This window comes from Mastigoproctus giganteus, chromosome 5, assembly GCF_048544385.1.
Source record: "Mastigoproctus giganteus isolate SK-2022 chromosome 5, ASM4854438v1, whole genome shotgun sequence".
NCBI lineage: Eukaryota > Metazoa > Arthropoda > Arachnida > Uropygi > Thelyphonidae > Mastigoproctus > Mastigoproctus giganteus.
This window is the reverse complement of record NC_143579.1, coordinates 11024013-11051128: the sequence shown is the minus strand read 5'-3', so window position 1 is coordinate 11051128 and position 27116 is coordinate 11024013. Positions and strand designations below refer to the sequence as shown.

The window sequence follows — 27116 nt, the reverse complement described above, 5'->3', positions numbered from 1 at the left end:
ATTTACATGTTATGCTACATGTTATGGTAAACAGCTCAAGTATTTACTTGTTCCATGATGACTCCCAGCACTCCTTGAAATCCCTGGCACCTTGCTTTCCAGGCTGCTGCTCATTCCAATAGAAGCAGTGAGAGAATCACTTTCACCTCTGCCTGCGGCTATTGTTGATCTGTTAGCCTCAGTATCCCGATCAAGCTTGCGGTTTTCCAACCCACCTAACACTGCCTTGATAGCATTGGCAAATATTCTTGCACCCTCTCTATTTAAGTGTATTGCTGTAGAAGCAGTCTCTGCTGCTATCAAGCACAGAACATGCTGAGAAAAACTCTACCCCATGAGTTTTGTACATTCTCTCCACGCCGAATTGACGGACAAGGTTCTCACCATTATTCTCCTTCCTATCATATCTGGGCAGAAGTGCAAAGACTTTCAAATTTAACACTAACTTGCAACTTCTTACAACATTGACTTGTACCTGTTAAGTAAGTCTGCAGATCTACTACTGTACTCTTAACGTTATGCCCTTAAAAGATGATATCTGCTTTACATCATCAACCTTTGCCCCTGGCAGACATACCCTGGTCATTCATGTTAGCATTAGTAGAGGCATACGATGCAAGAAAGCATTATGCAGCATCAGCAAAACAAAAAAAAAAAAAAAACCCTTCCAATTCACCTCTCCATTCATTCCAAATGCCTGTCCAGCTCAGCCTTAAATTTATTTAGGCTATTAGCTTCCACAACAAAAGATGGAAGCCTGTTCCACCAATCAACTATTTTCTGGCTAAAGGCAAATTTCAGCACATCTATTCTACAACTATCATTCCTCAATTTTAAACTCCTTGAGGGGGAGTTTGTTCCCCCTCAGGTTCTTAGTCTGAGCAAGAGGGGGAACCGCATCAGCATTCAGCTTGCTCAACTTATTCAAGGCCTTATACACCTCAATCAGATCACCTCGCAAGTGCCTACTCTCCAGGTGCTGCAATTTGCGGAACTTAAGCCTTTCTTGGTAAGAGCACCCCTTTGTTCCCCCTCACCAATCTTGTTGCCCTTCTTTGTACTCGTTCTAGCAATTCTACATCCTTCCTAAAATGAGGCCTCCAGACCTATACACAGTACTCTAGGTGTGGCCTGACCACTGCCTTGTATAACAGGATAATCACCTCCCAAATGTTCATGCAGTATACACTCAATTTTGAGATTATGAATAATATACATGCATACAAAATATCCATCAGCCAAAATGAACTTAAAATTAAATTCTTAACTTTTTAAAGGCTTTATCCTGCACTCGTTGTTGTTGTGTTGTTTGTTATTTGGTTTTTAGGAGCATTAACAACTAAGGCCATATTGCTCTGGGATATGCGGTGGTCATTCCCTGACCTTTCCGCATCCTCCGTATTTGGTGGTGACGGGCTCGAACCCCGGTCTAATCAAGAAGTGTGTGCTACGCACTGTTGCTCCTTCCCACCTGGCCACGAAGGTGCCTCCTGCACTCGTTAACACACAAACAATATTAGAATTCTGGATGGGAATAGCCAAATACATAAATCGGAGACAATCAATTTTATCATTCCTATTATTTTTTTTTCTCACTTAACAATATCTGTTACTTAAGCAAATGGCCCAGGATGTTAAACTTATTACTTTTAGCTCATAACATTAATAAGTAGAAAAAGTGATAGCAATCTTTCATTCTTAAGCACCTTGTGTATTTAACTTTGCAATATTTGTATCAATGAAAGAATAAGAGTAGATGTTCAGAGAGTATTTTTGAAACTTATAATTTGAGTAAACTCCAGAATCTGTGTGAAATTTCAGCTGTGAAAATTAACTACTTTTAATGTTATTGCTGAAATCTCTGAACTAGTGAATGAACTCTCAAATAATTTTCAAAAATCTTGCAAGCTACTAATTTACAGAACAAAAGTGAAAATGATACAATGATGCAACTGGACTTATTCAGTTTCAACCTTAAACAAGCCATAAGGTTACATTCAGGTAGTTTAACCACTCCTTAAATTAACATAAGCTTCTCTATTTATAAAATGTTAGTTGTTAATTTATTCCAACAGTTAATAACCTTTTGCTAAAGGAGAATTTTCTTATATCAAATCTACAACTACTCTTTCTTAAATTAAGTGCATATGCATCATATACAAAAGAAAAAGATAATTCCATGGTTTTATTTGATGAAGCTTTTCAAACCTTGTATAACACAATCAAATGATCAATACTGTTGATTGTGTTATATCAAAAAACCATTTTGCACTTTTTCAAAATACAAAATGGTTTTTCCAAAAATCAAATTTTGGAGGAACAGGAAAGGTTACCTGATATGACTTCTTCAGCACCTGATCATCTTCTGTTCTCTCCACTATGACCACTTAATATAGGTGATGTAGACATTTAGGCTGTGGTCCTAAGAACAGCTATATAAGGCTTTTATACTGTAGTACAGACACTTATTCTTAAAATGTAAACACTTCATTTTTCACAGTTTTCTGCATTATTTATTATTACAGAAACTAATAAAAACACCGAAAACTATTATTTATCACTATGATCAACGTTTCTTACAAATTATTACATGCAATAAAAGATTATTAATTAATCAATCATTCAAAACTATGGTCCTTTGTTCTACTAATTTTCCACTGGCAAATTAGTACAACAAATCACTACTTTGCATACTTATAATGTACAAGCTCACAAGAAGCAAACATGTACAAATTACTACAAATGTATAAATTACAAAAGCATTACTAACTTTACTGAAAACTTTTTCTTGCCATGTAAATATATACTCCTCTTGGTCTATACCTGCTGTCAGCTGAGATAATTCCAAAGTGTCTCCACTTTTTCTAGCTGCTTCTTCGTCATTAAGAAGAAGGGTTGATGTTGCTCTTCTAAGTTTAACTCTGTTAAAAATAAAAACATTAATAAAAGCTAAAACTTCCATCATTTAAAATATTGCTTTAAATAAAGTTTCACAATAATGAAATTTCTTATAGCAAGAGGCTCCAAGTTTAATTAGTAAATTCATAAAAACCTTAAACTGATGGTGGTAATTTACACTCTCGTTTAAAATTTTATGGCATATCAATTTAGATTTTATTTAAAAAAAAATTTTTTTTTCATATATTAGTATTTCATATATTAGTATTTCAAAATGATTTTCTATGAACTATATAGGTTTAGATGTTATTAAGATGTAATACTTATCGAACAAGTTAATGCACAACATCATATTAGTTCATAGAAAATCACTAAAGTAGGTGAAATAACATTGTTTTTGTTATATCTCATACTGTAAATGCCTTCACGAGTTGCCCTGATATTGCACTATCTCGAATAAACAATGCTTCACCAGCAACAAAGCCTAATGTACTAATGTTACTTATTCTCAGTGGATACAGCACTGTTTCGGGGCTTTTTGATCTCTCATTGGCGGGCAGGTAAATACCCTGGTGATATAATAAGTGACAGCCCAGTTATGAAGTATAACTCCATAATATGAGAGAGGCCAAATGGTGTGCAACAGTATAAACAAAAAGGTTTTAGGGCTATGAGCCTCAGACTAAGGAAAATTCACTAATCGAACAAGTTAGTGCATAGCATCATATTAGTTCATATTATTGTATTCGTAATATTATTGTAACACCAGGGACTTCTTTTCCACTTAATTTTAGCGTAACTGCTTGGGTACTTGTATTCTTTTTTTTTTTTTTTTTTCATTCTAAAAGGAAATTATAAAGCAACAGACAAATCAATAAAAATTTTCTTACATTTTTTGTTTTCACCTTACTTTTTAGAGAATAACAAACTTAGAAAATAACTGCACTTTATGCTTTATCACTGATCAAATGAGGGACTCCATCATTCATTAAACTATAAAGCTTCTTATATTTAGCGTGCTGAACAGGTGAGTGTCAGAACAATAAGAAAATCTAAGTTTCATGGCAGACACTCATTGAAAGCGGGACCCCCGCTACTTGAAGTGAATAACATACACACTAGCGAGTCAGTGTTAGATGGGTTAGAAAACTGCTAGCTTGGGAGGATACAAGGACTAATAGATTAATAGTAGCCACTGGCAGAGGTGAAAGTGATTCTTGCACTGCTTCTATTGGAAAGAGCAGCAGCCTGGAAAACAAGATGCAGGGTATTTCAGAGACTGCTGAGAGTCATTGAAGTACAAGTAAACACATGGATTATGTTAGGGTAGCTAACAAAAGGAACGGGCGATATAACAAACTAAATGAGTATTTTGCACCTACATCTGCATGTACACCAATTCTAGGAGTTTGGTAAATAAATTTGATGAATTTTAGGTTTTGCTCAAAACATCAAAGGCAAATATTGTTGGTGGTGGTTATTATTTTATTTATTTTCTTTTTTTTTAGGAGCATTAGCAACTAAAGCCATATTGCTCTGGGGATATGTGGTGGTCATTTCCTGACCTTTCTGCATCCTCTGTATTAGATAGTCATGAGCTTGAACCCCGGGTCTGATCAAGAAGCGTTTGCTACACTGCTGCTCCTGCCCACCTGACTACGGAGGCACTGATAGATATTGTTGGGATATCAGAGACGTGGTGTCACACAGATATAAGGAACGCAGAACTGGAATTTGAGGAGTACAATGTGTACATGAAGGAGAGACAGGATAGGAAGGGAGGAGGGTTATGCTTTAATTAAGAAACACATAAAATCCAAATAAGTGAAGCCAGTCGACATCGCTGGACAGTGCAGTGTCAAGTCAGTTTGGTGTGACATAAGCATCAGGAGATCAAAATTGAGAGTAGAAGTATGTTATAGGCCTAATGACTCTGATGAGTATAATAAGAAACTGTACAGGGAAATAGAGTGGGGCCAGTAAATTAGACAGTCTTATCATGAGGATTTTAATTTCCCAGATATTGACTGGAATTTGTGGGTTGGTCACTCATGCATTGTTTTTTTAAATGAAGTTTAACATTTATTGGATGATTGTTTTCTACATCAGCATGTTCAGGAAGCAACTAGAGGAAGCAATACTCTTGATATGATTATTAGTAGTGAATCTTCATTCAGATAAAGGAACAACTAGGTGGCAGTGATCACAGTGTGCTGAAGTGAGATTTACTCAAAGAGGAAACTACCATTGGGGTAAAGGGAAGGGTTTCTGCTTTAGGTGACTACAATGGACTGAGACAGTATTTAAATTCTACATGGTGGGATCAACTGATGATGTTACCAAAAGCAAATTCAAAATGGGAAGTATTCAAACAATTAATCTTGTAAGCTACTAGGCTTTACATACCAACTAAGAAATATTGTTCAAGGTTTAGACCAAAATGGATGTCAGAGGAACATATGGCAGACAAGAAAAATGCATGGAATACATAAAAATTAATGGGTGACATGGAAATTTATGACAGATATAAGCTGGTCTGTAACCAAGTTACAAAGGAGATTAGGCAGGCAAAGGCAGATTATGAGAAATACTTGGCAAAAGTTGTAAAGAAAAACAACAAAGAGTTCTTTACCTATGTAAACTCTAGAAGCAAAGGGATAAATCAGATTGGTCCACTGGATATTGATGCTTCAACTGTTGATGATCCTGCTCAGGTGGCTAACAAACTAAATGAGTATTTTGCATCTACATTCACCCATTAGGAGTTATTCAGGGAGGGGAATACCAGAGGTGAGTTAAACTCTGGCAGTGAGCTAGATGATTTTGTAATAACTAAGAGGAAAGTGGAGGAGAAATTGTTGAAGATAAACATAAAAAGGCAACCAGGGTGGATTGGATCTATCCGGTTAGCATTAGTAGAAGCATATGATGCAAGAAAGCAAGCTTATGTGGTATCAGCCAAAAAAAAACAAAAAAAAAACCACTCCTATTTCACCCCTCCGTTTGTTCGAAATACCTGACCAGCTGAGATTTAAATTTATTTAGACTATCAACTTCCACAACAAGGGATGGAAGTCTGTTCCACCAACCAACTACCCGCTGGCTAAAGGCAAATTTCCGCACATCTATCCTACATCTGTCTTTCCTCAATTTGAATTTCTGCCCTCTCAGGTGATAACTCTGAGCAAGAGGCAGAATCCCATCACCATTAAGCATGCTCAAACCATTTAAGGCTTTATACACTTTATCAGATCACCTCGCCGGTGCCTAGTCTCCAGACACTGTAATTCAAAATTTAAGCCTTTCTTCATAACAGCAAACCTTTGTTCCATTCACTAATCTTGGTGCCCGTCTCGTTCCAGCAGCTCTACATCCTTCTTGAAATGAGGCCTCCAGACCTGTATACAGTACTCAAGGTGTAGCCTTATACAAGGGAATAATCACCTCCTTATCCCTGCTAGAAAAATTCCTGCATATCATTGACAAGACAACATGAGCTTCTCTTGCAGCCCATCTGCACTGCTCACAGAACTTCATATATGCCTGCACAATTACCCCCAGGTCCTTTTCATTCTCTACCACTGTCAGTGTAGTACCACAGAGTTTATATGTTGTTGTCAGGTTGCTGTTTCCCCATATGTAGCACTTTACATTTGTCAATGTTAAACTTCATTTGCCACCTCTCAGCCCATCTGCTCAACCTTTCCAGATCCTAGCAGCAGCATAGCGTCAGTAGTGTCCTTAACAATCCTGCCAACCTTTGTATCGTCTGCAAACTTGTACATTAAGCTTGATATACCATCATCAATATAATTTATAAATACAGAAAACAACGGCGCCTCTGTGGCCAGGTGGGCAGGAGCGGCAGTGCGTAGCACACGCTTCTTGATTAAACCGAGGTTCGAGCCCGTGACCACCAAATACGGAGGATGCGGAAAGGTCAGGGAATGACCACTGCATATCCTCAGAGCAATAGGGCCTTAGTTGCTAATGCTCCTAAAAAACAAATAACAACAACAACAACAGGAAACAACAATGCACCCAATACTGAACCCTGAGGGACACCACTAATAACATTAGTCCACAGTGAGCAGTGTTCATTGATCACCACTCTCTTTCTTCTTCCCCTCAACCATCCCTTTATCCATAGCAGCAATTTGCCTCCAATGCCACACTGCTCCAATTTGTGCAGCAGTCTTCCATGTGCAACAGTATCAAAAGCCTTTCTAAGATCAAAATATATAATATCAAAGTTATTCCCTGCATCCAGTTCTTTTGGGACTGCATCATAGTATCCAATCTAATTGGTCAGGCAAGACTGTCCCTTAACAAAACCATGCTGTGTCTGAGCTTTAACTGAAGTCTTGTCTGGATGATCCTGCAGTGTTCTTTAACCAGTGCCTCCATTAATTTTCCGGGAACAGAAGTTAAACTCACAGGTCTACAATTACTTGTGTCGCCCTTTGATCCTCCTTTGTGAATTAGGGTCACATTTGCACATCTCCAGTCTATGAGTACCTCCCATACGTCCAAAGAAACTGGCGCCTCCGTAGCCAGGTGGGAAGGAGCACGTGCGTAGCACACGCTTCTTGATTAGACCGGGGTTCGAGCCCGTCACCACCAAATATGGAGGATGCGGAAAGGTTAGTTGCTAATGCTCCTAAAAACCAAATAACAACAAAAACAACAACAATCCAAAGAAACTCATAACTATGGCTAAGGGTTTGCTTACTTCCTTTGCTGCCTCCTTTAATATAAGTGGATAGATCCCATCCACCTCGGGTGCCTTTTTTATGTTTATCCTCAACAATCTATACTCCAGTTTCCTCTGTTAGTACAAAATCATCTAGCCACTGCCAGAGTTTACTTCACCTCTATCATTCCCCTTCCTGAATAACTCCTCATGTGTGAATGTAGATGCAAAATACATTCCTTAACTGTTGAACCATCAATATCAAGTGGACCAATCTGATTCATCCCCTTCCTTCTAGAGTTTACATAGGTAAAGAACTCTTTTCTATTTTTCTTTGCATCCCTTGCCAAAGATTTCTCATAATCTGCATTTGCCTGCCTAATCTCCTTTGTGACTTGGTTACAGACCAGCTTATATCTATCATAGGCTTCCATGTCACCCATTAATTTATATGTATACCATGCATTTTTCTTCCCTGCCATACGTCTCATTAGTTCATGTGACATCCATTTAGGCCTAAACCTTGAACAATATTTCTTTGTTGGTACGAAATCCTAGTATCTTCCAAGATAAATTCTTTGAATGCTTCCCATTTTGAATTTTCTGTTGGTAACATCATCAGTTGGTCACTCTGTACAGAATTTAAATGCTGTCTCAGACCATCGTAGTCGCCTTTATGAAAGCAAAAACCCTTCCCTTTACCCCTGTTGGTAGTTACCTCTTTGAGTAAATCCCACTTCAGCACCCTATGATCACTGCCACCTAGTGGTTCCTCTATCTGCAGATTCTTAATGCATGAAGAATCACTACTGATAATCAGATCAAGAGCATTATTCCCTCTATTTGCCTCCCGAACATGCTGATGTAGAAAACAATCATCCAATAAATCCATAATAGCCTTGCTAGAGTGTGAGTGACAAACCCACAAATTCCAGTCAATATCTGGGAAATTAAAACCTCCATTATACGACTCTCTGATTTACTGGCCCACTCTATTTCCCTGTACAGTTTCTTATTATACTCATCAGAGTCATTAAGCCTATAGCACACTCATACCCTCAATTTTGATCTCCAAATGTTTATGTCACAACAAACTGACTCGACACTGCACTGTCCAGCGATGTTGACTGGCTTCACTTCCTTGGATTTTTATGTGTTTCTTAACTAATAGCATAACCCCTCCTTCCTTCCTATCCTGTCTATCCTTTCTGTACACATTGTACACCCCAAATTCCAGTTCTGCATTCCTTATATCTGCGTGACATGTCTCTGATATCCCAACAATTTCCGCCTTTGATGTTTTGAGCAATACCTCAAATTCATCAAATTTATTTACCAAACTACTAGAATTGGTGTACGCACAAGTATACACACCTGTTCCTTCCTATTCTTAGCTACCCTGACACAACTCGTGTGTTTACTTGTACCACAATGACTCCCAGCAGTCTCTGAAATACCCTGCATCTTGTTTTCCAGGCTGCTGCTCATTCCAATAGAAGCAGTGCAAGAATCACATCTCTGCAAGTGGCTACTGTTAATCTATTAGTCCTTGTATCCCCCCAAGCTAGCAGTTTACCAACCCACCTAACACTGCCTCGATAGCATCAGGAAATATTCTTGCACCCTTTCTATTTAAGTGTATCCCATCCCTGTAGAAGCAGTCTCTCCTGTTAACAAATACAGACAAGGCTGAAAAAAAATTCTATCCCTTGCACAATCTTTCCGGGCCGAATTGATCGACAGTTATATTAAAGGAAGCAGCAAAGGAAATAAACAAAGCCTTAGCCATAATTATGACAGCTTCTTTGGACTCAGGGGAGGTATCCATGGACTGGAGATGTGCAAATGTGACCCCAATTCAAAAAGGAGGATCAAATGGCGAGACAAGTAATTATAGACCTGTTAGTTTAACTTCTGTTCCAGGAAAATTAATGGAGGCTCTGGTTAAAGAAGCATTGCAGGATCATCTAGATAAGACTTCAGTTATAGTTCGGACATAACATGGTTTTGTTAAAGCAGAGTCTTGCCTGACCAATTTGATTGGATACTATGATGTGGTCACAAAGGAACTGGATGCAGGGAATAACTTTGATATCATATATTTGGATCTTAGAAAGGCTTGTGATACTGTTGCACATGAAAGACTGCTGAACAAATTGGAGCAGTGTGGCATTGGAGGCAAATTGCTGCTATGGATAAAGGGATGGTTGAGTGGGAGAAGACAGAGAGTTGTAGTCAATAGACACAGCTCATCGTGGACTAATGTTATTAGTGGAGTCCCTCAGGGTTCAGTGTTGGGTCCATTGCTGTTTTCTGTATTTATAAATGATATTCATGATGGTATATCAAACTTAATGTCCAAGTTTGCAGACGATACAAAGGTTGACAGGGTTGTTAAGGACACTAATGACAGTACGCTGCTGCAACAGGATCTAGAAAAGTTGAGCAGATGGGCTGAGAGGGGGCAAATGGAGTTTAACATTGACAAATGTAAAGTACTACATATGGAAAGCAGTAACCCCAGAGTGACATATCAAATCTGTGGTACTACAATGACTGTGGTAGAGAACGAAAAGGACCTTGGGTAATTGTGCAGTTAGATATGAAGTTTTCTGAGCAGTGCAGACGTTCTGCAAGAGTAGCTCAGTGTCTTGTCAATGATATAAAGGAATTTTTCTAGCAGGTATAAGGATGTGATTATCTCCTTGTATAAGGCAATGGTCAGCCCACACCTTGAGTACTTTATACAGGTCTGGAGGCCTCATTTCAAGAAGGATGTAAAGCTGTTGGAACGAGTACAGAGAAGTGCACAAGATTAGTGAATGGAACAAGGTTGTGCTTACGAAGAAAGGCTTAAATTTTGCAAATTACAGTGTCTGGAGACTTGGCACCTGTGAGGTGATCTGATTGAGGTGTATAAAGCCTTGAATGGTTTGAGCATGCTCAATGCTGATGGGATTCATCCTCTTGCTCAGAATAATCACCTGAGAGGGCATAAATTCAAATTGAAAAGACAGATGTATGGAAGTTTGCCTTTAGCCAGCAGGTAGTTGGTTGGTGGAACAGACTTCCATAGTTTGTTGTGGAAGTTGATAGTCTAAATAAATTTAAGGCTGAGCTGGACAAGTGTTTGGAACGAATGGAGTGGTGAAATGGGACCATTTTTTTTTTTGGCTGATGCTGCATAAGCTTGCTTTCATGCATCATATGCCTCTACTAATGCTAATGCCAATATGAAGCAGATAGGGAATCTCAGCCTTTAATTTCTTATACACATCATTGTGAATACCAACCATTACAGATGCATTATCAGTACAAGTGCAATAAGTCTGTACAACTCTAATCCATTATTTCTTAGCAATGTTTTCAAAGATTTGCATATTTCTTCTGCAATACATTCATTGAGTTCAATTATGTCAAGAAAAGTACAAATCGATTCTTGAAATTCAAATGGTACCGTATTACAATTCCCAGTATTTTTATAATGCTAATGTCTTTACTTTCACACAAGTCTGTATACAGGATTCAGTTTGTGGTGTTGCATATAACAAAAAGTGTAGGGAATACAGTTGGAATGAATATATTTCCTTTAAATTACAAAACAAATTCTAAAAAAACAAACACATTCTGCCAACAGAATACATAGATAATATTGAGCAATAGCCTATGTGGATTTGTCTACATTTATGGACACACAGTACTTCAATATAAACTATGTGATGCTTAACATCACTTTCTAACTTTCCAGCTTTTTAAATGAACAATCAACTTTCCATGTGCATGTGCACTTTCACTCAGCAATGCGAAATTATGGTGTCCCCCAGGGTTTAATGCTTTGCTTATTGCTGTTTACAATATTTATGAATTATGAAGTCTAAGTCTGCCAATGACACAAAGATAGGCAGGGTGTTTAATGGGGATTTTAATGACAGTAATCAGGGTATACCACTGAAACAAGATCTAGCAAAATTGTGGTGAAGGTAAAGAAAGCCAACACGAGAACCACAGCAAACTTACCAGACAAACTCATTTCTGCTACTGCAGTTTCTTCCTGCATTCTCAGTAAACAGATGGTGCGTGTTATCGATAGTTGCAGTAGAAGTCAATAACAATGTATTGATTAGTTTTTTCTCATTATTAAAAGCAGATAATTGGAGTTCATGAGTGTAATGCCTTCGCAGCTGAAATTTACTTACGAGTAAACCCTCTAGACTGCCTCCGTCTTAGGGTGTTTATCAGGGCTGACTTTAGGATTGATCGAGCGGTGCGGCCGCACAGGGCACCAAAATTTAGGAGGCACAAAATGCCCCACAAATTCACTGATTTTCTGTAAATCACAAGTCATGATCTTCCAAAAGGCACGATATGAAGCCAATCTTACATTCCGCTTCAGGCAATTCGGAAGAGTTTGGATTTCAGTTATCATGCATTCGAATGAATAAATAATATATTTGATTCTATCCTTCAGGGTCTCTCATACATTGTTTTTTTTTTAAATAAAAAAGTATTTTTCAGTTAATAGTAAAAGTATAATGCATAAACTTAATAGGAAGTTGGAGAGAGCACACCAAAAATCTCGCACAGGGCACTGATAGTTCTGGTGTTTATCCCTCCCCTTCCCACGGTTTTAAAATAAGAAAATGACTTCTACAGACAGTGCGCGTTATCGGTAGTGGCAGTAGAAGCATTTTCCTATTTTGAAACAGCAAAAGGGGGGATAAACACACTAAGACTGAGGCAGTCTGGAGGATGTACCCATAAGTAAGTTTCAGCCCACTCATGAACTCCAATAATCTGCTTTTAATAATGAGGAAAAACTAATCAATAGATCACTATCGACTTCTACTGCCAATATCGACAACGTACATCATCTGTTTACCGAGAATACAGGGAGAAACCGCAGTAGCTGGAAGCAAGTTTATCCAGTAAGTTTCCCAAAGTTTGCCGTGGTTCTCATGTTGGCTTTCTTTACCTTAGCCAAAATTAGGCATATGGGCTAAGACATGGCAACTGAAGTTTAGCAAATGCAAGGTATTACATATGAGTAGCAATAATCCTAGAATAACATACCAACTGCATGGTACAACACTGAAGGTAGTAGAGAATGAAAAAGACCTGGAAGTAAATGTGAAGTGAGACATGTAGTTCTATGAATGGTGCAGACAAGTTGCAGGGTTTTGGATAAGGATAGAGAGGTGATTATCCCATTGTATAATGAAATGATTGGGCCACATCTTCAGTACTATACAGATCTTGAAGCCTTAATTCAGGAAGGATGTTTATCTCTTGGAATGGGTGCAAAGAAGGGCCACAAGATTAGTGAGTATATGAGGGGTACCCTTACTGAGAAAGGCTTTGAATGGATTTCAGTTGACTAAATGCTGATGGCATTTTTCCTCTTGCTCAGACAACTCCCCTCATGTGTGTTGACACATGAGGGGATATAAATGGAAATTGAGGAAGGATGATTACATGATAGTTTGCGGAAATTTGCTTTCGGCCAGCAGGTAGTTGATTATTGGAACAAACTTCCATGTAGTTCGTGGGTAGTTTGAATAAATTTAAGGAAAAATTAGACAAATTATTCTGTGAAAAGTGTTTTTTTTTGGCTGATGCTATATAAGCTTGTTTCCTTACATCATTTTCCACGACTGATATTCATATTCTGCTTCCCCTATGGCTGAGTGGCATCATGATTACAATATCCATAAAATGCTCACATCTGATAACTTAACGAATACTTTTAATACATCAAATTTATTTACTATACTCCTGGTATAGAGGTGCACATATGCAAGCTTGCAAAAGTGCACCTCTTTGTGCTTTTAGTAACCTTAACATAGCTCATATATTTGTTTGTTCTTGAGAATCCCCAGCAGGCCTTGTAATCTCTATACCCCGTTTTCCTGGCTTCTGTGTGTTGCAATGGAAGCAATGTGGGAATAAATTTCACCTTTCTTTGTTGCTAACATTACACTCTTAGGGTGTTTGCACATAGAACACAGGTAGCCACTTACCAGAAAACAGCAGTGACATAAAGTGGAAGCTTCTCACTGGCTGTGAACACATAGAAAGCAGTTGACCAGTGCAACTTCTTGGTATGAACATGTAGAAGTTGCACTGGTCAACTGCTCTTTTTTTTCAGTGATCCCTTTAGGATTTAAGTACTATCAAAGTAATCTTTTAACACATCTGTGACCATGAATTCCATAATTCTCCCACCAATAAAAGTTAAACTTACAAGTAATACCAAAGTAGTTTCAACCTTAGGGATTCAAGAGATGTTAGCACGTCTTCAGCTGGAGTTGGGGGCCTAACAACTCCTATGTCTAATTACAATCTCATAATTAATCCTGATCGCTTGATATACTCATATGCCACTTTGTTTAATTGAATATAAGAGTCTGCAACTTGCCTTTCCTTCTCTTTCAGACTCAGCAGCTTCTCTAACAATTCCTTCTCAGCAATCACAATATCACTATTTTAAAGTATTATAGCTGACTGTTACCAGTTTTCCCCAACACTACCCACCACACAACCCATGCAACAAAACCAGGCACTTTTTAGTTTAGAGAATTACATCCAAAGTTAACCAAAAAAGAAAATAATTCATGTTTCAACAAACCAAAGTTACCTGATTTTAAAATTTTTCAATGGATCGTGACTTCTGTATACTCCTAAAGGTTTTTCTTCTTCTTTAGTTCTTTTCATAGTGTGTTCTTAAAAAAAAAAAAAAAAAAAAAAAAAAAAAAAGTGTTAAAAATTATCACCACAAGATAAGCAATAGGCAATAATGAAACCAGCAATGAAATCTGAAAAATTAAATTACAATGGTTCCATCATTATTTTTGAATTGAATTCTATTTAATAGAATCAACTTTGAAAGAATGCGTAATTACATCTAGATTTTTTTTTTTTCACATCTGGACAAAATCACGAATTGACAACTAAATTTTTTACACATTGATACTTACTACTGTATTTGATTGCTAGTAATTAAAAATTAATTTCAGTTAAAGTCTAGTCTTATAGTAAAGCATTAACAGAAGTCTGAGTAATTTAATATGACAAATACAAATGTTTGCTTTCTTATACTTACTGTGTTTTTATTTCATTTTGAAAAGAATTTCAGAAAGCATTAATGAAAAGCCACTGTATATAAGCAGTGTGACAACTTTCTAAATTACTTAAAAAAAAAAAGGCAAAGTCTAGTCATTCTGAGGAAACCATATCACATTGGTGAGCCTGTTAGTAACTCTGAGCATATTCACAAAACAAAGGCAAAAGAAGCAATATGGTGTCTAATCACCAAAGAGGTGGGTGTAAGCCTGTATTGTTAGAAGCAGATTTCTTTTATCACCCTGAATGACACCACTACTACACCTTAGTTCTGAAATCTGGATGCTCAAAGTAGTTAAAACCGCATCTGTATTCTTCTGTTTTTTCCATTCTAATCCTTTCAAACATGTAGTATGACTGATGTCTTTTGAGTATAGTCTATAGGAAAGGTGGGAGGTGGCCTGTCTCCTTATGACAGGCCACCTCCCACCTTTCCTATTCCATGGAAACAACTTTAAAAAGAGCCCTTCCCCAACTTCTAAACAAAAAAACAGACTAAACCTGAAGTAATACTTTAGGATTGCTGGTCAAATTTCAAATAATGCACTTTCACTGCCCAGTCAGCTTATCAGTGGAGGGTGTTCATGATCCATGTAGGTATGAAAGGGGATAGTGCTAACACAGTTTTTCCCAACACGGTTCACTCAGCTTTTGTTCATGCTATAGAGCTCTGTATTTTTTGAAATCCTCCCCAAGAGAGGTGCCTCCGTATCCAGGTAGGCAGGAGCAGCAGTGCATAGCACACGCTTCTTGATTAGACCGAGGTTCGAGCCCGTGACCACCAAATACGGAGGATGCGGAAAGGTCAGAGAATAAGCACTGCATATCCCCGGAACAATATGGCCTTAGTTGCTAATGCTCCTAAAAAAAACCAAATAACAAACTCCCCAAGGGTTGTGCACTGTTCCCCTTGGAAGGTCTCTTTTTCAGTTAGTTGTTCGCGCATCGGCTTCTGTGGCCATAATGCGCCTCCCAAGGTTTTTGCAGTACTTTGATCCAAGCCCGAGGCGGGATTCGAACCCGCGACCTTTGGGTTGCCAGGCAGGCACTTTGCCCACCCGGCCAGCCCCTTGGAAGGAATTACCCATAACAAGGTGTCTGAATGCCTGAAAGGTACCCAAAAAAAATTTTAATGCTTTTCAGTCGAATGTTCCAATTAACTGCAATTCATATTACTTGTCCTGAAAGAGAGTGTATTCTGAATTAAATTGATATTAAATGATATTACAATTAAACAGAAAATAGCCAAACTGGAAATGCTGCAAAGCATTTCCAATTGATGACAAGGAGAAATTTCAAAAGTTGTCTCTTCATTTCCCCAAAAGTTATTTTTTGTTTCCAAGGATAATTTACATCTCTGCACTAATTTCCAGTAGTTGCTTGTACTGCCACAGAAGAGGCTGTGCAAGTGAGGCTGAGCCATATGAAATTAGTGAATTTGAAATTACATATGACTGTTTATTAGAAAACCTTTTGAGTATAAAGGCAAGTAAGGCTCCTAAGTTGATGGAATATACCCAGTAATTTTGAAGGAGGCCCCAAGGAGTGTCTGAACCACTGAAGTTAATTATGAGGGCATCTTTGGACTTGGGACAGATTCCTTTGGATTGGAGAAGTGGCAATATATTGCCAATACATAAGGGCAGTTCTAAGGGTGAAGTCGGTAACTACAACCCACTTAGTCTGACTTCAGCGGTAGGGAAAATCTGAGAGGCAATGATTAAGGGTGTAATCTAGGGACATTTAGATAGATATGGCATTCTGAAGGACACACAACAAGGCTTTGGGGTAAATCATGCTTAACTAACTTAGTAGATTATTTTGACACAGTTACTCATGAGCTGGATGTAGGGAACAATTCTGACAAAGTTTATTTGGATTTTAGCAAAGCATTTGACTCAGTCATTCATGAGAAGTTATTGTATAAGCTGGAACGTGTTGGTATTACTGGAAAGATTCTAAGATCGACTGCAAGATTGATACATGGCAGAAGGCAGAGAGTTGTGATTTTTTTTTTTTTTTTATGTGAACCCCAAACACGAGAGGTATTAGAACCTATAGTACTTAGTACCGTGCTTGGGTTGGAGGTTGAGAAGACGAAAGAAGATATTTGTTGACATTGGACTAGAACTTCTGTAGATTGTAATTTTCAGGAAATACGTATGAAGGAAGGCTGTTCCAGAAAACGGCAGTTGAATGAATAAATGAGGAAGATGAAAAGTTGGTTCTGTGGGTTTGAAGTTGGACAGTAAATGGATGTTGGCTGGTGGCGGCACGTGTTCGGACTGTTTTGAAAGAGAGAGCGGGAATTATAGAAGCCAATTCAGAAGAACAGTGCCCATGGAAGTATCTGTAGAAGAGGCATGCAGCAGAAACAGTGCATCTATGAGAAAGCGAGTGGAGAGACTCTGTTAGAGATGAATCATTAATTAACCTAACTGCCCTCTTCTGAATGGAATCAAGAAGCCTGAGAGAGGTTTTGGGGGCACCACCCAAGATGTGGGAACAATATTCCATGGCAGGGCGGATTTGCGATTTATACGGAGTGAGCAGCTGTTTGGAAGAAAAGTAACACAGAGAGCAAAAGAGAAAACCAAGTTTTTTAGATGCAGAGGAAGCAATATTTGTAATGTGCTTGTGCCAAGAGAGATTAGAAGTCACGGTAATCCCCAAAAGAGATATATCATTTTGCCTAGAAATCGGAGTGTCATTAAAGATAAGCCTAGGAGCAGAAGAATCCTTTTTGCAAGATATAAGATTGAGTTTTAAAAGGGTTGAAATCAACTAAGTTGTCTTTGCCCCACTGGAGAATTACCTGAAGATTGGCATTTAAAGAATTGGTAGCAGATTTTCGAGAAGTTGAAGCTGATTGAGCAGGACAAGTTTTCTCAAAATGGAAAGTGGAATGCAATGTGCTATCATCGGCAAAACTATGGATAGGATTTCCAGTCAATGGAAGAAGGTCATTAATATACAAGAGGAAAAGAGTGGGGGAAAGAACTGAACCTTGGGGACCACCGGCATTAGTGGAGAAGTTAGAAGACAGAGAGCCATCTACCATCACCCTCAGTGAGCAATCACAGAAAAAACTGGATTACTAAAAACAGTTGGCAAACCATAAAATGGAAAGTTGTTTAGAAGACCTTTATGCCAAACACGATCGAAGGCCTTTGAGATGTCAAGAGCAACTACTTGTGTTTCACTGAACCTTTCCATTGAATTATTCAATAAATGGGTAACATAAGCCAGAATATCACCAGTGGATCGACACTGACGGAATCCATACTGGCGATCGTTGATCAGACGGAAGATTTCTAGGTAGTTTAAGAGTTCGCGGTTAATTGATTTCTCCATTACTTTAGAAAGAGTAGAAGTAATTGCAATGGGACGATAATTGGATGGGAGAGATTTGTCACCCTTTTTAGGAACTGGCTGGATATGAGCAAATTTCCAAGCAGAAGAAAAAACACCTTTGGAATAAGAAAGTGAAAAAAGGGGGCAAAGAATAGGAGTAAGTTCAGGAGCACAGGTTTTGAGAACAAGTGGAGAAATACCATCAGGACCTGGAGCTTTCTTAGCATCAAGATTCATCAAAATCCTTCTGATATCCTTTTGACGGAAGACCACAGGAGGCATTGAATGGAGCACGTTGGGAATGGTGGGAGGTGTTTTACCAAGATCATTAATACATGAGCTGGAAGAAAAATGGGATGCCAGCAGGTCAGCTTTATCCTTGGCTGAAGTGACAACAGAACCATCTGGTTTGGCCAGAGGTGAGAGCAGAGATGGGCAAAAGTTGCAGCCAATAGCTTTGGCAAGAGACCACAATGCTCGGCTACCATTAGGGCAAGAAGCAAGTTTTCTACTCTTAGCCTGTTCAAACTCTAGTTTGGACTGATTAATAACTGCTTTACAATTGTTGCGAGCTTTGGTGTAGGCAGAAAATGAAACTGAAAAATTAGAAACAAGCCAATTACGATATGCAACATTCTTCTCTTGGACAGCCTTAGCACATTTATTGGAAAACCAAGGTTTGGATAAAGGACGAGATTTTAAAGTGGAGTGTGGGATAAAGGATTCCATTCCTGCAAGAATAATTTCACTGACACGATCTGAGCAAACGGTGATATCAGAAGTTTTGAAACAGTAATCCAACCAAGGAAAAGAAGAAAAGAAGTCTCGCAGATCATCCCATTTTGCATTCTTGTAATGCCAAACAACACGAGGTTGGGAATAGCCATGAGATAAAGGTTCCATTGGAGAAGACACAATCACCAAGTTGTTACCTGAAGTGCCTAGAGGACCTCTCACGTCAACCGTGTACTTAGAAAGGTTATTTGTGAGAAAAAGATCAAGCGTATTGGCTTTATGATTAGGATTGTCCGGTATTCTTGTAGGTAAATGAACAATCTGTGCTAGGTCATTAGTAATTGCAAAAGCCTCAGCATCTCAACCTGCTGTGTCAGTGTGACTAGAAAACGGAAGCCAGCTGGAAGAGCAGCAAAGCAAAAGGCTCAAGCTAATGGGAGTGCTGTGGTGGGGAGAACTGAGGGGGGCAGTTGCCCTCTGAATCACAGTCTATTAAAATGCACTGTTTGCTTGATGTTTGCGGAGCAGTCGGGTACGGGACATGATACTGCCAAGGGGGATGTCTTTGTGTGTGCACGATGTAAGGAGTGCAAGGAAATCAGGCGACAACTCAGCGTTGTTATGGGCCTTTATGAGACCTTGAAGGACAGGGTGGATGCCCTCGAAGGAAATAAATTGAGGGGCCCATCAAGCTCTCAGCTGCCCACATCAACGCCAGAGCTTGCACTTGGTCATCAGGCAACACAGGGGCAGCCCCCTAGGCAGAATGCGCTGGTCCCACAGGAACTAGTAGTTGTTGGTGACTCTATTGTCAGGGAAACGGGGAACATGCTTTGTAAAAAGGATAGGTGGAATAGGACCAGGGTATGTCTGCCAGGGGCAAAGGTTGATGACGTTGTAGAGCGGATATCATCTTTTAAGGGCACAAAAGGTGATATAGTTGTACACGTTGGCACTAATGATATTAAGAGTAGGAGACCGGCGGAATTACTTAGCAAGTACAGGTCACTGTTGAAAAAAAGCCGTGAATTAGGGTTGAACTTGAAAGTGTCTGTAATTCTGCCCAGACACGATAGGAGGGAGTATATGATGAGAGCCTTGTCGATCAATTCGGCCCTGGAGGGATTGTGCAAGGCTCAAGGGGTAGAATTTTTTTCAGCCTGGACTGTACTTGTTAACAGGAAAGATTGCTTCTACAGGGATGGGATACACTTAAATAGAAAGGGTGCAAGAATTTTTGCTGATGCTGTCGAGGCAGTGTTAGGTGGGTCGGAAAACTGCTGTTGGGGGGGATACAAGGACTAATAGATTAACAGTAGCCACTGGCAGAGGTGGAAGTGATTCTTGCACTGCTTCTATTCAAATGAGCAGAAGTCTGAAAAACAAGATGCAGGATATTTCAGAGACTGCTGGTAGTCATTGCGTTACAAGTAAACACATGGGTTGTGTTAGGGTAGCTAAGAAATAGAAACAGGTGCAGGTATACTTGCGTGTACACCAATGCTAGGAGTTGAGTAAATAAATTTGATGAATTTGAGGTATTGCTCAAAATATCAAAGGCAGATATTGTTGGGATATCAGAGACGTGGTGTCACACAGATATAAGTAATGCGGAACTGGAATTTGGGGAATACAATGTATATAGAAAGGATAGACAGGACAGGAGGGGAGGAGGGGTTATGCTATTAATTAAGAAACACATAAAGTCAAAGGAAGTGAAGCCAGTTGACATCGATGGACAGGGCAGTGTCGAGTCAGTTTGGTGTGACATAAGCATAGGGAAATCAAAATTGAGTAGGAGTGTGCTATAGGCCTAATGACTCTGATGAGTATAATAATATATTGTACAGGGAAATAGAGTGGGCCAGTAAATCAGAGAGTCTTATAATGGGGGATTTTAATTTCCCAGATATTGACTGGAATTTGTGAGTTGGTCACTCGCACACTAGCAAGGCTTTTGTGGATTTATTGGATGATTGTTTTCTACATCAGCATGTTCGTGAGGCAACTAGAGGGGGCAATACTCTTGATCTGATTATCAGTAGTGATTCTTCGTGCATTAAGAACCTGCAGATAAATGAACCACTAGGTGGCAGTGATCACAGTGTGTTGAAGTGGGATTTACTCAAGGAGGTAACTACCATCAGAGGTAAAGGGAAGGGTTTTTGTTTTCGTAAAGGCGACTATGATGGTCTGAGACAGTATTTAAATTCTATACAGTGGGACCAACTGATGATGTTACCAACAGCAAACTCAAAATGGGAAGCATTCAAGGAACTAATCTTGGTGGCTACCAGGCTTTACATACCAACTAAGAAATATTGTTCAAGGTTTAGGCCTAAATGGATGTCAGATGGACTAATGAGACATGTGGCAGAGAAGAAAAATGCATGGGATACATACAAATTAATGGGTGACATGGAAGCCTATGATAGATATAAGTTGGTCTGTAACCAAGTCACAAAGGAGATTAGGCAGGCAAAGGCAGACTACGAAAAATCCTTGGCAAAGGATGCAAAGAAAAACAGAAAGGAGTTCTTTACATACTTGAACTTGAGAAGGAAAGGGATGAATCAGATTGGTCCACTGGATATTGATGGTTCAACAGTTGAGGATCCTGCTCAGGTGGCTAACAATCTAAACGAGTATTTTGCATCTACATTCACGCATGAGGAGTTATTCAGGAAGGAGAATGATGTAGGTAAAGTAAACATTGGCAGTGAGCTGGATGATTTTGTAATAACTGAGAGGAAAGTGGAGGAGAGATTGTTGAGGATAAACATAAAAAAGGCACCTGGGGTGGATGGGATCTATCCAGTTATATTAAAGGAGGCAGCAAAGGAAGTATGCAAACCCCTAGCCATAATTATGAGAGCTTCTTTGGACTCAGGGGAGGTACCCATAGACTGGAGATGTGCAAATGTAACCCCAATTCACAAAGGAGGATCAAAGGCTGATACAAGTAATTATAGACCTGTTAGTTTAACTTCTGTTCCAGGTAAATTAATGGAGGCACTGGTTAAAGAAGCACTGCAGGATCATCTAGACAAGAATTCAGTTATAGCTCAGACGCAGCATGGTTTTGTTAAGGGCAGGTCTTGCCTGACCAATTTGATTGGATACTATGATGTAGTCACAAAAGAACTGGATGCAGGGAATAACTTTGATATTATATATTTGGATCTTAGAAAGGCTTTTGATACTGTTGCACATGGAAGACTGCTGCACAAATTGGAGCAGTGTGGCATTGGAGGCAAATTGCTGCTATGGATAAGGGGATGGTTGAGTGGCAGAAGACAGAGAGTGGTAATCAATGGACACTGCTCAACGTGGACTAATGTTATTAGTGGAGTTCCTCAAGGTTCAGTGTTGGGTCCATTGTTGTTTTCGGTGTTTATGAATGATATTGATGATGGGATATCAAGTTTAATGTCTAAGTTTGCAGATGATACAAAGGTTGGCAGGGTCGTTAAGGACACTACTGACGCTATGCTGCTGCAACAGGATCTGGAAAGGTTGAACAGATGGGCTGAGAGGTGGCAAATGAAGTTTAACATTGACAAATGTAAAGTACTACATATGGGTAACAGTAACCCCAGAGCAATGTATCAACTCTGCGGTACTACACTGACAGTGGTGGAGAATGAAAAGGACCTGGGGGTAATTGTGCAGGCAGATATGAAGTTCTCTGAGCAGTGCAGACGAGCTGCAAGAGTAGCTCATGGGGTCTTGTCAATGATATACAGGAAATTTTTCTAGCAGGGATAAGGAGGTGATTATTCCCTTGTATAAGGTAATGGTTAGGCCACATCTTGAGTACTGTATACAGGTCTGGAGGCCTCATTTCAAGAAGGATGTAGAGCTGGTGGAACGGGCACAGAGAAGGGCAACAAGATTAGTAAATGGAACAAAGGGTTGCTCTTACGAAGAAAGGCTTAAGTTTTGCAAATTACAGAGTCTGGAGACTAGGCACCGGCGAGGTGATCTGATAGAGGTGTATAAGGCTTTGAATGGTTTGAGCATGCTCAATGCCAATGGGATTCTTCATCTTTCTCAGAATAATCACCTCAGAGGGCATAAATTCAAATTGAGGAAGGACGGATGTCGGATAGATGTGCGGAAATTTGCCTTTGGCCAGCGGGTGGTTGGTTGGTGGAACCGACTTCCATCACTTGTTGTTGAAGTTGATAGCCTAAACAAATTTAAAGCTCAACTGGACAGGTATTTCGAACGAACGGAGGGGTGAAATGGGAGAGGGTTTTTTTTTTTTTTTTTGGCTGATGCTGAATAAGCTTGCTTTCTTGCATCATATGCCTCTACTAATGCTAATGCTAATTTTCATAAATGACATCAACGAAGGGATATAAGGCATGATGTAAAAATTTCAGACAACATAAAAATTGATAGTCCTTAATGATAAGTGCCAAGCAGTGCTCCTTCATGATGACTCAAAAACACTTCAAAAACAGTCAGAAAAGAGGCAGCTATGTTGTAATTTGCAAATTGCAAGGTCACTTGGGGAATAGCAACCCCAGAATAAATTATACACTTGGTGGGGTTGAATTAAAAAGTGGAGGAAGAAAGGGATTGGGGAGTTTCAATATGAAGTTTTCTGAACAATGTAAACAGGCAGCCAGGAAAGCCCATGATGTCCTATAGATGACATATTGAACGTCATTATGTAGAGATTGGGAGGTCATAATATCATTGTATACAGCAATTGTACGACCACATTTGGAATACTGTGTTCAAGTATGGAGACCTTATCTGAAAAAAGATATTGAGGTTTTTGAAAGGGTCCAAAGATGGGCAACATCAATTGGTGAGATCGAAAAGGACAACTCTATAAGGAAAGACTGATTATGTGGGATACAGAGTTTGGCAATCGGGAACCTCAGAAGTGACCTCATTGAGGTTTATAAGGCTCTGAGAAAGATTAGTAAAATGAAGGAAGACATATTTTTCACTGTTATAAAGAATTCCAAAACTAGCAACCATGAATTCAAATTACAGGGAAAGAGATTTAGACTAAAATGTAAGAAGTTTTCTTTTAGCCAGGCGAGTCTTTGATTGCAGGAAAAAGTTACCTTCACTGGTAGTTGAGGATAACAATTTGAATAAATTTAATTGAATAAATTTAAAGGTCAACTGAATGGTTACATATCTGAGGAGGAAAGCACATAATTTATTGCAGTTATTAATCAGTCCAAACTAGAGTTTGAACAGGCTAAGAGTAGAAAACTTGCTTCTTGCCTTAATGGTAGCCGAGCATTCTGGTCTCTTGCCAAAACTATTGGCCGAAACCTTTGCCCATCTCTGCTCCTACTTCTGTCCAAACCAGATGGTTCTGTTGTCACTTCAGCCAAGGATAAAGCTGACCTGCTAGCAATTGTAAGACCACATTTGGAATACTTTGTTCAAGTATGGAGACCTTATCTGAAAAAAGATATTGAGGTTTTTCAAAGGGTCCAAAGATGGGCAACATCAATTGGTGAGATCGAAAAGGACAACTCTATAAGGAAAGACTTTGATTATGTGGGATACAGAGCTTGGCAATCGGGAACCTCAGAAGTGACCTAATTGAGGTTTATAAAGCTCATTTAAGGACACAAAAGATGATATTGTTGTACACGTTGGCACCAATGATATTAAGAGTAGGAGACCCACAGAATTACTTAACAAGTAAAGGTCATTGATGAAAAAAAGCCATGAATCAGGGTTGAATTTGAAAGTATCTGCAATTCTGCCCAGACATGATAGGAGGGAGTATATAATGAGAGCCTTGTCAATCAATTTGGCCCAGGAAAGATTGTGCAAGGCTCAAGGTTAGAATTTTTTTCAGCCTGGACTGTACTTGTTAACAGAAGAGACTGCCTCTACAGGGATGGGATACACTTAAATAGAAAGGGTGCAAGAATAATTCTTGACACTATCGAGGCAGTGTTAGGTGGGTTGGAAAACTGCTAGCTTAGGGGGGGAATACAAGGATTAATAGATTAACAGTAGCCACTGGCAGAGGTGAAAGTGCTTCTTGCACTGCTTCTACAGGAATGAGCAGAATCCTGGATATTGTCTGCAATTCTGCCCAGACACAATAGGGCTCAAGGTTAGAATTTTTTTCAGCCTGCACTGTACTTGTTAACAGAAGAGACTGCCTCTACAGGGATGGGATACACTTAAATAGAAAGGGTGCAAGAATAATTCTTGACACTATCGAGGCAGTGTTAGGTGGGTTGGAAAACTGCTAGCTTAGGGGGGGGAAGACAAGAATTAATAGATTAACAGTAGCCACTGGCAGAGGTGAAAGTGATTCTTGCACTGCTTCTATAGGAATGAGCAGAATCCTGGAAAACAAGATGCAGGATATTTCAGAGACTGCTGGGAGTCATTGCGGTACAAGTAAACACATGGGTTGTGTCAGGGTAGCTAAGAATAGGAAGGAACAGGTGTGTATACTTGCGTGTACACCAATTCTAGGAGTTTGGTAAATAAATTTGATGAATTTGAAGTATTGCTCAAAACATCAAAGGCAGATATTGTTGGGATATCAGAGACGTGTCATACAGATATAAGGAATGCAGAATTGGAATTTGGGGAGTACAATATGTACAGAAAGGACAGGAAGGGAGGAGGGGTTATACTATTAGTTAAGAAACACAAAATCCAAGGATGTGAAGCCAGTCAACATCGCTGGACAGTGCAGTGTAGAGTGAGTTTGGTGTGACATAAGCATTGGGAGATCAAAATTGAGAGTAGGATTGTGCTATAGGCCTAATGATTCTGATGAGTATAATAAGAAACTGTACAAGGAAATAGAGTAGGCCAGTAAGTCAGGTGGTAGACGACTTTCATCAACCGGTGAAATACCACAACTTTGCTTATTGGAGGCTTGAAGTGGTGAAACCCATGTTTAGTCTCTAGAGCAAAGTTTCCAGCATCCCCCTCTCCATATACTTCTCCTTCAACCCATGCACGGTACTAAGTACGATAGGTTTTGATACCTTTCGTGTTTGGGGTTCTCATAAAAAAAAAAAAAAAAATCAGTGTCTTATAATGAGGGATTTTAATTTCCCAGATATTGACTGGAATTCGTGGGTTGATCACTCACACACTAGCAAGGCTTTTGTGGATTGGATGATTGTTTTCTACATCAGCACGTTCGGGAGGCAACTAGAGGGAGTAATACTCTTGATTTCATTATCTGTAGTGGTTCTTCATGGATTAAGCATCTGTAGATAGAGGAACTACTAGGTGACAGTGATCACTGTGTGTTGAAGTGGGATTTACTCAAAGAACTAACTACCATGAGAGGCAAAGGGAAGGGTTATTCCTTTCATTGTTGTTGATGTATGTTTTACGGCGCAACGGCAGCTATAGGCCATTATGCGCCATTCCTTTCATAAAGGCGCCTACAATGGTCTGAGACAATATTTGAATTCTATACAGTGGGACCAACTGATGATGTTACCAAAAGCAAATTCAATTTGGGAAGCATTCAAAGAACTTATCTTGGAAGACACTAGGCTTTACATACCAACTAAGAAATATTGTTCAAACCTAAATGGATGTCACATGAACTAATGAGACATATGACAGAGAAGAAAAATGCTTGGGATACATATAAATTAACATGTGACACAGAAGCCTATGATAGATATAAGTTGATCTGTAACCAAGTTACAAAGGAGGTTAGGCAGGAAAAGGCAGATTACGAGAAATCTTTGACAAAGGATGCAAAGAAAAACAGTAAAGAGTTCTTTTCTTATGTAAACTCTAGAAAGAAGTGGATGAATCAGATTGGTCCACTTAATATCGATGGTTCAACTGTTGTTGATCCTGCTCAGGTAGCTAACAAACTAAATGAATATTTTGCATCGACATTCACACATGAGGAGTTATTCAGCGAGGGGAATGCCAGAGGTGTATTCAACTGTGGCATTAAGCTAGATAATCTTGTAATAACTGAGAGTAAAGTGGAGGTGAAATTGTTGAAGATAAACACAAGAAAGGCACCTCGGGTGGATGAGATCTATCCAGTTATATTAAAGGAGACAGCAAAGGAAGTAAGCAAACCCTTAGCCCTAATTATGAGAGCTTCCTTGGACTCAGGGATGGTACCCATAGACTGGAGATGTGCAAATGTGACCCCAATTCACAAAGAAGGATCAAAGGCTAACAAAAATAATTATAGACCTGTAAGTTTAACTTCTGTTCCAGGTAAATTAATGGAGGTACTGGTTAAGGAAGCACTGCAGGATCATCTGGAGAAGACTTCAGTTATAGTTCGGACACAGCATGGTTTAGTTAAGGGGAAGTT

General features: G+C 39.2%; 1 protein-coding gene across 3 annotated transcripts in view; it reads right to left on the bottom strand.

Moving 5' to 3' along the window:
• Positions 1 to 27116, bottom strand: part of LOC150085169 (tectonic-like complex member MKS1) — a 502024-nt gene that overhangs the window by 295048 nt on the left and 179860 nt on the right. For 2 of the 3 annotated variants that reach the window (XR_016546919.1, XM_090373059.1), the window contains exons 2-3: positions 14226 to 14310; positions 2771 to 2921 (exon numbers count right to left, since the gene is read on the bottom strand). Coding sequence is in view for 1 of the 3 variants with exons in the window: in XM_090373059.1 (XP_090229185.1) it covers positions 2771 to 2921; positions 14226 to 14310 (236 nt within the window). In the remaining 2 variants the exon portion in view is untranslated. The remainder of the gene's footprint in view (positions 1 to 2770; positions 2922 to 14225; positions 14311 to 27116) is intronic. The other variant, XM_090373060.1, reaches the window with a different exon arrangement.